This window comes from Rhinatrema bivittatum, chromosome 15 (genome assembly GCF_901001135.1).
Source record: "Rhinatrema bivittatum chromosome 15, aRhiBiv1.1, whole genome shotgun sequence".
In the NCBI taxonomy this organism is placed as follows: domain Eukaryota; kingdom Metazoa; phylum Chordata; class Amphibia; order Gymnophiona; family Rhinatrematidae; genus Rhinatrema; species Rhinatrema bivittatum.
This window is the reverse complement of record NC_042629.1, coordinates 22,723,612-22,736,209: the sequence shown is the minus strand read 5'-3', so window position 1 is coordinate 22,736,209 and position 12,598 is coordinate 22,723,612. Positions and strand designations below refer to the sequence as shown.

The 12,598-nt window shown below is 41.0% G+C and overlaps 1 protein-coding gene and 1 long non-coding RNA gene across 11 annotated transcripts in view; one reads left to right on the top strand and one right to left on the bottom strand.

The window, feature by feature from the left end:
- Positions 1 to 7,777, bottom strand: part of LOC115076467 — a 43,362-nt gene extending 35,585 nt beyond the window's left edge. The window contains exons 1-2 of the long non-coding RNA XR_003852773.1: positions 7,718 to 7,777; positions 6,846 to 6,907 (exon numbers count right to left, since the gene is read on the bottom strand). This is a non-coding gene — a long non-coding RNA (uncharacterized LOC115076467). The remainder of the gene's footprint in view (positions 1 to 6,845; positions 6,908 to 7,717) is intronic.
- Positions 1 to 12,598, top strand: part of ROBO2 (roundabout guidance receptor 2) — a 1,949,228-nt gene that overhangs the window by 11,755 nt on the left and 1,924,875 nt on the right. For all 10 annotated transcript variants that reach the window (XM_029577976.1, XM_029577972.1, XM_029577965.1 and 7 more), the window contains exon 2: positions 11,841 to 11,957. In XM_029577976.1, the coding sequence (XP_029433836.1) occupies positions 11,855 to 11,957 (103 nt within the window). In that variant the 5' untranslated portion in view covers positions 11,841 to 11,854. The remainder of the gene's footprint in view (positions 1 to 11,840; positions 11,958 to 12,598) is intronic.

The following is a 12,598-nucleotide window of genomic DNA, read 5'->3' as shown; positions in this document are numbered from 1 at the left end:
CTCCATCAAATGACTTATGAGGAGAGTTTGAAGGACCTAAATATGTGTACCCTGGAGGAGAGGTGCAGGGGAGATATGATACAGACCTTCAGATACCTGAAAGGTTTTAATGATGCACAATAGACAAACCACCTCTTTTGGAAAGAAATTAGAAGATCTAGGGGTAACGAAATGAAACTCCAGGGAGGACAACTCAGAATAGTCAGGAAATATTTCTTCACAGAGAAGGGTGGTGGATGCTTGGAATGCCATCCCAGAGGAGGTGGTGAAGACAAACAGTGAAAGATTTCAAAGGGACATGGGATAAACACTGTAGATCCATAAAGGCTAGAGGATGGAAATAAGGAAAAGAGTGCATGGGGGTAACCAATAAGCCTTCATACTGTTGATACAACTCCATTATTGCTCTCTGCTTTAATGGGGGGCAAAGGGGAATTAGATTCAGACAGCAACCAACAAGGACATTGAATTTTATGGTCTGGGAGAACTTGCTGATGCAGCTGTTACTACCTGTAACCAATAAGCCTTATACTTGTGATGCAACTCCAATATTGCTGCTTCAACAGCAAGAGATGAAGGGGAATTGGACTCAGATAGCAACCAACAAGATTTGGGAAACTAAGTATGGAGGTGACTTGTATGGCTTGGCAGTTGCTACCATTATGGGGGAGACCTGTATGGTGCAGCTGATGCTACCATAAGCTTGCTGGGCAGAATGGATGGATTGTTTGGTCCTTTTCTGTCATTTCTTTGTTTCTATGTTTAAGTCTGGAAGTGGTAGACTAATTCATAGGAGTTGCCCATGTGCTTGACTTTGTAGACATTGGGGAGAAGGCATTAAATAGTTACAGCAAGGGGCTGCAAACCAGCCTTCAAATCCTACTTCCCCTTCTTGTGACTTTGGGCATGTCATTTTGGCTTCTGTTAGCTCAGGTAGCTATGTTTATTTGGAAGAGAGACTTATTGCACCTGAATAGGAAAAATCTGTAAAGGGTCTTGATCCTTACTTTGGAAAAGAGACTAAAAATCCATATTTCCATTCCCTTTCAAAATGTACTTAGGGTGAGTGCATTACCTCAGCTAGGACATGGTCAGGGGAACAGAAAGTGGTAGAAATGACTTTGTCCCGAAAATTGGGCGGATCCAAGATGGCGCCGGCATGGTAGCACCGAAAGCCGTGGAGATATTACCTTATAGAAATTTCCTGGAATAATGCCCCATTCAGCCAGATAAAGGGGGGCAATGGAGAAAGCTCACCCTGGGGCTGCCCCGGAGACACCTTTGACTGGCCCAATGGATGCCCACGTCCTTCATGGGGTCCAAACGTCAGTCGCTATGGCAGGGAACCATGGAAGGGGAGTGGAGTTCCCTGCCGGACTCAAACAACCTTGTCCCCGATGGTGAGAGGCGTCAGCGAACCCTGTCACGCTGAGAGACCCGGATGTGAACCTGGTGGAGTAGACTGCCAAAGTTGCAAACTGAGGGAGACACCAGGCAGGGAGTTCGTTCCTGGGAGGAGAAGGCTTGGACGCCGTGCCTGGGAGGCATGATGAGTCCGCTGGCAGCCCAGACGTAGGAGAACTCAGGCTGAGGACACCTGGCAGTTCCTTAGCTCCTCTAAAGATAAGTTCCATATTTACTCTTGTAAAACCATCTCAAGTAACGCTTGACTCACTCTGGGAGGCAATCGAAGACTTGGGAAATTTGATTATTAAACAACTAGAACCGGTAACAGTAAAGTTGGAGGACCATGAAGTCCAAATAAAAACATTGGAAAACAGTTTTAAACCAGCAAATAACTGAAACTAAGTCGACAATGAGTTCTAATAAGATTATGCAGGACTCTTTGGTTAAAGATAATGTACTTTATTGAATAAAATAGAGAATATAGAAAACTAGCAACTGTACCCGTTTTACACCCGTGCGGCGAGCCTTTTTATTGGCACATCTGTTCTTGTTTTGAGCAGAATTTCCCTATAAATTCACTGTAAGAGTGTCCCTTCCACATACACACCCCCTCATACAGGCTCCCTCACTCTCTGGCACACACATACATATGCCCTCATATAGGCTCCCTTTCTGAAACCCACACTCAAGCATTCCGCATACTCCCCCTCTTACCAACCAAGCTGTCTCTCGCACTCTCCCACACCCCCTCTCCTCTCTCACACACATTCTCTCTCACCGGCATCACCCTCCCCTCATATAGGCTTCCTCTCTCTGAAAGCCACAGTCAAGCATCCCCCCACCCACCCTCTCTTACCTCCCATGCTCTCACACCCTCCTCACCCCCCTCAACAACCATGCTCTGTCATCCCCCCTCTCTCACACATTCTCTCTTACCGGCATCCCCCCCCATGTTTTTATTGGCACATATGCTCTTATATAAGCATCCCCCGCACTCCCCCCCTCTTACCAACCAAGCTGTCTCTTGCACTCTCCCACACCCCCTCTCCTCTCTCACACACACATTCTCTCTCACAGACATCCCCCTTCCCTCATATAGGCTCCCTCTTTCTGAAACCCACAGTCAAGCTTCCCCCCACCCACCCTCTTACCTACCATGCTCTCACACCCTCCCCACCCCCTCTCACCAACAATGCTCTCTGTGACCCCCCTCTCACCAACAATGCTCTGTCACCCCCCCTTTCTCACACACACATTCTCTCTCACCGGCACCCCCCCCCCCCCATGCTCTCTCTCACACCTTCCCCTCCCTGACACACATTCTGTCTCACCGGCATGCTGCGGGACCCGTGCTGTTCGCGGCGAAGATGAAGGCCTGGTGCGCTGTTCGCGGCACATGGAGCTTTCCATTTTCGCCTGGAGCAGAAAATAGCAGTGGAGACCCTGGCATGCCATGAACGGAGTGTGTCCCGTGGCACACACTCTGTTCACGGCAAAGATGAAGGCCCGGGTGCGCCAATCGCGGCACATGGGGCCCTTCCCTTTTTGCCGTGAACGGCGCACTGGGCCTTCATCCTCACCGCAAATGGAGCGTGTGCTGTGGGACACGCTCTATTCACGGCATGCCAGGGTCTCCTCTGCTATATTCTGCCTGTCCCGCGATGACTGCTGTCCTTCGTACCTCTGGCGTGTTTGAGTCTCCAAGGCAACCAGGGAGCCACCTGCGCCATCTATCGGCAGGCTGGAGAACATGCACGAGCACTGACGGACACACTACCAAGCCCGATATATTATAGCGCCATCTATCGGCGGGCTGCGGAACATGCACGAGCACTGACGGACACACTACCAAGCCTGATATATTATAGCGCCATCTATCGGCGGGCTGCGGAACATGCACGAGCACTGACGGACACACTACCAAGCCCGATATATTATAGCGCCATCTATTGGCGGGCTGCGGAACATGCGCGAGCACTGATGGACACACTACCAAGCCTGATATTATAGTGCCATCTATCGGCGGGCTGGGAAACATGCGCGAGCACTGATGGACACACTACCAAGCCCGATATTTTATGGATACTCTGAAAGTTAGGAATCTTCGATTGGTGAACTTTCCAAGAGTAGCACATATTTCACCTAGAGATATGTTTAATAAATATTTAATGGAAATCTTGAAAGTAAGGCAAGACATTATTCCACCATTAGTGCGGGCATTTTATGTACCGTTTGGAAAAAAGCCAAGAGAGAACCTTACTGGAGCAGAAAAGAGTAATATTCCAGATCTCCCAGAAGATCCAGGGGGAGAAATAGTTACTACTGGCCTAAATATTACTGAATTATTGGAATTATCAGATGAAATACAAGCAACGTCTGCAACCATCATTGTGACTTTTGCTTTGGAACGGGACTTTTTTTTTAAAACACTTGTCAGAATCTTTCATGAAAATGCAAGTGAGGATTTTTCCTGACGTATCTAAGACGACCCAGAAGAAAAGAAAACAATTTCCATTACTCAGACCCCAGGTTTTACAAATAGGGGCATATTTCTTGATCAAATCTCCTTGTAAATGTTACATTAAATATAAAGAGAATTCTTTTCTTTTCTATTCTCCTTCCCAATTGACGCAGTTTGTGTGATAAAAGTAAATTAGTTAATTGATGATTTGCTATGATTTGTTCTCTCCCTGGGTATCCTAATATGTATGGGATTGTTCTCTCTCTTATATGGTATGACCCCCATAGGTTGCTACCGTTTGATTTCCTATCTTTTTCTTTATAAGTATTGGTAATTCTAACTTGGATTCTCCATAATTGTGGACTTAAAATGTATAAGAATATGTTCAGTTTTCCTATGTTTTTCTTATTGCATGAGGATTGTATTCTGGTATATTACTGTATACTTTTTTTCTGCAGTCAAGTTGGTTCTTGATGTAAAATTTGAAAAAATGAATAAATTATAAAAAAGAAATGACTTTGTCCCCTATCAGGGCACAGGCTTTGGAGCAAGAGTGTAAGTTTAAGGGAGGGGGATTCTGGGGAGATGAGGATTGTAGGGAAAGGGACCGCTGCTCCAGGGTGGCTGTGCCGCTCTGGAAGGAAGAAATGCATTTGCTATGTACTGCTGCCATTCCTTCAACAAATGATTGGTAACTAATGCCCAGGAGAATGCTGGAATCCATGCTAAACAGGAACCATTGTTCATTCCTAAACAGGGTGAGCTGGCTCTTTGGATTAATGTCATGCAAATATTAGCGCTTGCATTGCTATATTCTTTCTATAAGGCAATGAAGTAGTCCTGAGTTGCTTTAGTGAGAGCTAAAAAGAGCATGGACCTGCTTAAAAGCTCCCTCATTTGTCAAAAAAGAAACCATTAGGGGAAAAAAGTTAATTTCATCTGATCACAAGACCCCTAAATCTATAATTTTTTTTCCATCAGGAAGATAGATGAAAAGTTTGTGCCTGAATTCCAAAAAGAATGACTTTCAGAAACCTCCAGTCATTTTTCCAACAAAATATCCTTCCAGAAGGAATGTGACCTCGTTACACACTTAAGCAATTTGCATGCTGCTAGTGCAGGTACTTGTTTAGCTTCACAAATAGTGTACTGGGCAAAAATAAATAAATAAATAAAGTGAGCATCTGATAAGTGTGGTGTTTGGCTTAAGCTTTGGTTTTACTTACTTTTGGGAACTCTTATCCCTGATGGCCCCTTCCCCGCTCCTCCCCTCCCCTCCCCTCCCCTCATCAACTGGAAGTGATGCTGCAGAAACGCTGAAGAGCTTTAACCTTTTTGGAGGATGGGGGGAGCCCTCCCTGCAGTTCTTCCCCCCACCCTTTTTTCATTCTTGCCCAGTGTATGGGTGGGTGCTACAGCTGTAAGTCAGCCCTGCCTGTCGTTTTTCCATCTCTGGCAATGGTACCAGTGCACAGGTCTTCCTTACACGAGGTATTTGAGGTTTCACTGAAAGCCTGTACAATTTTAGCTAGAGGTTGATGAAAATAAGAGCTGAAATTATGATTTTGAAGAGTCATACTTTAACAAAATACTGAATAATTTTTGGGACTTTGATATTTGTCACTTTTCCTAGATTAAACCTGTGCTTGAGTGTAAGAAAACATCATTCAGATGGTAATGTATGAAACATGTTCTTATGGTTTAAGGATTAGTTTTTTTTTTTTAACCCAAGCTGAGTTGTGGAAACCACAAAATAGAATTGGGTGCAAGCATGAACCAGATTAGAAATTGGCATTTCCCTGGATCTCTCAAGATTGCAAAATATATTTTAGAATTGAAAACCTGTCAGATTGAATTGATGTCTGCAGTCTGGGAGAGTTGCTATTCTTGATTGACAAAAAAATGTGAGAATACCTTCCAGATCTGAACTTGTGGATTTGTTTTTTACACTTGGCTATAAAGTTTAATAGAACTATTTTTTTTTATACCTGGGGGTTTAGTCAATCTGGAAATAGCTTAGGCCTTCATCCATTTGAAAGAACTAAAAGCCCTTCCCTCTATAATTTGGAAATGCTAGCTACCTTACCAGATACCCAATATCCTACTCTTCCTGATTACTGACCATCTTCAAAACAGGTCACCCAGGCTATGTTTATTTCTATGAAGCAGTTTTACATTTCAAAACTTCAATTTTCTGCTAAGCTGGGCAAAATAACTTTAAGATACAATTTTCTCCTTTACTGCAATGCCAGTCCAGAGTTGTCACAAAGATATAAAAAATGTTCTTGCTGTAATGCTTTTTATTGTGAAAATTTAATTCACAATTATCTTTCCCATCTAACCTTATTAAGATGTAGTATTTTGATGCATTCCTATGTATCACTGTAAATATGACAAATTGGATCAGATTAGTATAAAAAAATCACTAGGAAGTTTATTGGGCCTGTTTTTTGTTTTGGTGATGTACAGTTCTTTGTCTCCCTACCTGTCTCACATTTTTATTTGCTAGTATCTCATGTGTTTGTCTCTACAGTGAAGTTTATGACTTTGATATTCCTGACGTACCAGTGTGCATTGCTATAATATCTATTTTGAGAATTTATATGCTATTTTATACACAGCCCTAAGTGGTTCACAATAGAAGTACATATATAATAAAGTCAGACAAAGAAAAGCAATACAAAAAAGTCTGCCAAAAAAAGCTCACCCACAGGTCAGAAAGTTAAGGCATAACAGCCTCTTACTCTATATGCTATATCTTAAACAGTATCTGAAAGTTTGTACATGCTGTCATGCCTAGCTCCGTGGGCAATGAGGTCCATCACTTGAACTAGCCATGGAAAAGGTCCTGTCCCTTAATTCTGCCAGATAAAACACAGAGGACTCCGAGAAGACCTCGGATGACCATAGCATCCTGGGGGGGAGGGTAGGGGGATTATAAGCATGCAATATTTGATTAATCCAGGCCAATGATTACCTTTCTTGCATGCAGGAGCAGAGGTATCTCAAGTTAGAGGATGGATGTGGTTCCCTTGGAATCTGCAGGATCACAGGAAAGAGTTGTATTCATATAGATAGAGTGCAATCAATGAGTTCCTTCCTTCCATCAACTCTGTCCCCTTAGAACTTCCCCTTAAAAGTACTCAAAATGGACAGTACCTGCTAGCAAGCGTCTCCTTTTCCTAATGGGAACTCTGACCCTTTTACCTAACACTTGCCTTCATTTCTGACAATTTCTGTTAACATCATTAGAATTCAGTAAGAATATAAGTTACAAATTGAGACAATGTGCAAGTTTTTGTTTTTTTTTTTGTTTTGTATTTCAAGTGCTGGATGCTTTCCACAATGTTTATGGTGGTTTCTGAAGCTTCATGGATTTTAAAGTTTATGGCCAGATTTAATGTTCAGGCAAAAATAGATTTCTCCCTTCCGTCTGGAAAGATGTGCTACTTAAGCTTTAGGCTTTTTCATAGTATCATAGTAAATGACAGCACAGAGAGATCAATTGTCCCTCAATTGAAACCATCTGTGGTTTTTATTTGGTTTTTTTTTTACCATTTTAGGAAGATAAGTGCACATTTTTGTTGGCTAAACCACAGTCCTCTAGCCATAAACTGGTCTGGTTTTCATGTGAGACATATGCATAAAATTATTTAATCTACAAGTACATTCATTGTGGAAATCCTGAAAACTAGACTTGTTTGAGGACTTTAGAGACTGATTTGGAGGCCCCCTGATCTAAACCAATACCAGCTTCCTGCTCGCCTAGCATATATTCTCCATTCACTTTCTCACCTGAACTCCCATTGCTGCTATCCATAACTGTCACAAATAGAGTGTATTATATACCTTTAGCATTGATGTCTGGCACCTATGAAAGTTCTAGCATAATCTCCAGCTTTGGCTTCATTGCTATTTGGTTTTAGTCTTGCTTCACTTCCTAGTTTTATAGGCCCAGCACCCTGGACTTGCTAAGGCTCGCCCTGATGATGTCATCACTCTTCCTGCATATAAACTCATTGTGGTGGGTCTTGTTTAAGTAATAGGTTCTATACTTGTGTAATCTGAGTTGCTGAGGGTTGGAGGCTGGCTTTGTTTGGTGTCTGTCTTGACATTTGCTTATTTAGTGGATTTTGCTTTGCATGTCTTGGCCTCAGCTTGTTACTGGACTTTGCCTGCTGTCTGTCTAGACTCTTGCATGTTCTTTGTGCTCTAGCTTGGTTGTGGCCTGTTGCCTGACTGATGCTGGTTTGTTTGCAGAGTGACCTACCTTGCCCTGGCCTCAAGGATTCACATATCTATCTCTGACTAGTCTGAAAGGGCTCATGGTGTGACTGGAGGGCTGCCCTTGGTATAGTGGGTTGCCAGCTAGTCATCCCCCCCCCCCTTTTTTTTTTACCCTGATGCATGCAGGGACTTGTAGTACTGACTTCCCTATTACATGCCTTAAGAAAAGCAAGATTACAAGTCCTGGTATAAAACCAAGATCAGATTAGACTGTCCTGAAAATCTGGAGCCAGTTGGTAACTGTAGTCCCAACTATACCCCTTTCTTAAATATCTTTGACCAGTTTTCACTTCCACCCACCCTTTCATTATGGTTTTGAAATGGTACATGTTTTGTCCAAAGGTTTAATTTCAAGAAGGGAAAAAAATTCCTTAGTAAAATGTTCTGTAAGGAAAATTTCTGCTAAAAGCACTGTTAAATCTTTTGATTGATCCTTAAATTTTGTACTTTGTTACCAAAGTCCACTCTCAGTATTTTTTTTTTTAATTGAAAATTTTGCTTTGTACCTTTTGGCTAGAGGTCAAACACTTTTTAATGGGAACAATACATTGACACTTCTCTTTTCTCTATAAGAAGGGAAAGATGTTTCCCAAGATGCTGATGATGACAAAGTTCTTGTATGCATTAAGGACAAAAAGAGATGCACAATCAGACAACATGGAAAGTGAAATTTCTTTGCAGGAGCACAAGCTTGTGTGGCCAAGACTTGCATGTTATGTAATCAGTTTTTCTTGTTCTTCCCCATGAAGTCTTGGATACCCTCAGAAAACCTGTGTCAATAGAAGGGAATTTATTTCATAATCTTTTATAAAAAAAAAAAAAAAGCATTCTATGAAAGACCACCTGAATTAAAAAAAAAAAAAGTTGTCCTGTTTCATTAAATGTCTGAGAAAAATGGCATTTTGATTTATTTGAAAAAGACATGAGACCATGCATTAAAATCCTTTACTGAGCAGTGGCATTGTATATGCCATCTGCTTGGGGAAAATCCATGGGTGCTTTTTTACCCACAGACTTAGCACCAGTTTTGAAAGCAAATGCATGTGCTTTAGTTTTAAAACTTACCAAGATACTTGCATATGCTTTTTCTGCAGATACCTTTTCTCTTTGTATAAAATAAATAGCTTTGAATGTTGCCCTCACCACACACAGAAAACATGTTAACCAAGGCCAAGACAGTTTTACCTACAGTTGACTGAACTAGTATGGATTAAACTTGAGCCCCTATCCAGTGTGAAATAGATGAGGTAATCAGAGTCCAAGTAAGACAAGCTGCAAACTGATCATACAAATCTGACCTTTTGAGGCTTTTAATATCAGTGTTTCTTCAGTTCACATCTGGAGCTACCCAGAGCTATGGTTGTTAGTGTATCCCAAAGTTCCCTTGACTGTGGGATGGTTTGAATAGTGGGTATCTGCAAGATTTTAACATCTGTCTTGACAATTCTGAATTTTTGTTGAATTTTTCAAATAAAATCAAGGGCCCAGGGTCAGAGTAACTGATTGGTTATCCACATTAATCATTTATTAGAACCCAGTCAGATACATTTCCACTTTTCAGTTTAACAATATGGGCTCTGGCTTTACTGTAGTTTTAGCTAGTATATGTTCTAAAAAAATGTTTAATTTTATTACAAAAATACAGATTTCTTAGGTCCCAGTACATTTTTTATAAATGCAATCAAATATTTGACAGATTTCTGAGTGTTTGCTATGTTTCTGTGTATCCAAGTCAACCAACATGGCAACCATACTTTGATTTCTTCAATACTAAATGTTCTCAAAGCTGAATTTAGAAAACATTTTCCTTTTTTTTTTTTTTTTGTAATTATATCTTTATTAAAGATTTTTAATTTAATACAGTAATATAAAGCAATAATAATTATAGGCTAGCAAAAATTATAACAAAGCAATAATACTAGTAAACATCGCTACCAATCATCAACCCTATAGAAAGGGGGGAGATACACAGGAAATTACTTTTCATAAAAAGTAAAAACAAGTAATATACCAAAATTCAAAATAAGTTTACTAACCCTCCTAAATTACTAAGTTCCCAGCCCAAGTTCAGTATTCTTGTTAGCAATACAAGTTTCCAAATGCAATGGATCAGTAAATACAAATTTGTTAGATTGAAAGGTATTTTCCCCCCTATTTTGTATCTTATGGTGTAAACTTTTATAAATTGAGTATCTGTATTTGATCTCCTATCTTGCAATATTCCTGAGTTGTGCATCAAAATAATCTAATGCAGTGGTTCCCAACCTGTCGTCGGGTGGCCCCCAAACCAATGGAGTTTTCAGGCTATCCACAATGAATATGCATAAGATGTATTTGCATATACTTGAGGAATTGTATGCAAATATGCATATTCATTGTGGACAGCCTGAAAACCTGGGTTGGGGGGCATCCCTGAGGACGAGTTTGGGAATCACTTCTCTGTCACGTACCTTCTGTTGTGTGTGTGTGTGAGTGTGTGTGTGTGTGTGTGTCCTGTCCAGCGTGAAGAGCCAAAAAGCCTCTCCCCTATATCCATTGGCAACAGTAAGTTAATTCAGAACCAACAGTTTAGAAACAGTTAAACTCTGCACATTCATGTATATCAGAGATTTAATGAAAAAAATCTATGCTGCTCAACACACCAGAACAAGTATTCAATCCTTTTTATATTCCGGGAGACTCTAATTATTGACAAATGTCTCGTTTCAGTTGGCGGGGGCTTCACACTCTCACTTAAGCTTGCCCAGAGATTAAACCCTTCATTATTGGTTTCTTCTTCAAAATCAGGCCGGGTTACAGCATCTTCCCTCATATCCAGAAATGTTTATCGATGCTTTAAAGATTGTTTTCAAATAGCGTCTGATAACGGGAGGGTCGTGCTACCTGTGTTTTCATGGATGCATCCAGTCTGCCCTTGTCCTGTCCCCTTCTCACCTTTTCTAGAGGAGGAGGAGACTAAAAAGCGGGATTATCCCAAGGCAGGTCAGAGAAGGGGAGTGGGCAACTCCACTTCTCAAGGGCCACCAGCCTGGTCAGGGATTCAGGATAACACTAATGAATATCAAACAGGTTTGTGTACAGCTCAGGCAGTGGGCATGCACATCTCTCTCTCTCTCTCTCTCCCATGCATATTTATCAGGGATATCCTGTAAACCTGACCAGTTGATTGCCCTTGAGAGCTGGGGTTGGCCACTCGAAATCTTTGGAGTAGAAAGGTAATATCTAATCAGAATGGAAGGGGTGGATTTCACTGACAGTTTTTTGAAGGGACATGAAGCAATATGAGGAGACACCTTTACGGGACTCTTTCTAATAAATGTCTTCACTAGCTTTTGGATGCAGAAACTCTCTTCATCAGGTTCAAACAGAATGTCAGAGCAAAAGACATTTCCCAGAAAATACATTCTTTCCTCTGACCTGCTTATTTTGTTTGAATCTACAGAAGGGAATGTTAACTCCTGAGAGGCATCACCTTTTTATATGATATATATATTTTTTTTGTTGACCTTTTATTTTTGTGTGTTCAAGGGGATTGACACAGGAACCACACTACGTTTTATCTTAGAAGGGGAGAATCTTATAAATCTGCTTTGAACAGAATCCCAAGTGTATGCATATGCATGATTTCTGATGCTGCAGGGACTACGGTTCCTGTAAACCTGAAACTAAATCTCTCTGTTTACAGTCTCCAATAATGAGATGGCAGGAGAACAGAACAGTGGCAGGGCATCTGGTGGAGCACAGTTGATACTAATGTTAATCCTGGTCCTATGGAGTCATCAGAGCAGAGGGCAAGTGCAAGGTAAGTCCAAGGTTTTATGCATTAACAGAGCTGGTTTTGTGTGTCTGGAAAACGTGTCTGTGGTGTGATGTATAGTGTTTTAAAAATGATCTCTGAAAGTTTCTGCATTGTCATGGAATCTGGACACTGCACCAGATTTCCAAATTTGAACAGTTATAATATATGACTGTGCATTGCATACATATTCAACTCTTAACAGATTGCATTGCTCTGGAAATAAATGTTCTCTGAGGAATTTGTTTCTTACTGAGGTTGTGCATTTTTCTTTTTTGGAATTGAGAAGTCGGGATGATTTGACGAATCTGTATGCAAATGTTAATGCACTGGGGGGAACTCAACATTGTTAATTGTGATGGTGAAAGACTTGAAAAGTGCTTTGATAATTTCCAAGCATATGCTTTATGTCTGGAGATCTTTATTCCTGTCCCAATAATTTTCTTTATATTATTTAATTGAAACTGGTTTGTTTTAGTTTCTTAAAGATACTGTATTAGGTAGGACAGGAATCCTAAAATTTGCATGTTTAATGATAAGCTTCACTTTTCACCTTTAGCATGAGTTGTCTGTTGTCACTAGTAAGATACTTTCCCTTTGGCAATTTTGAGTGTAAAACAGAATTAAAATCTACAGATTATCTTTGC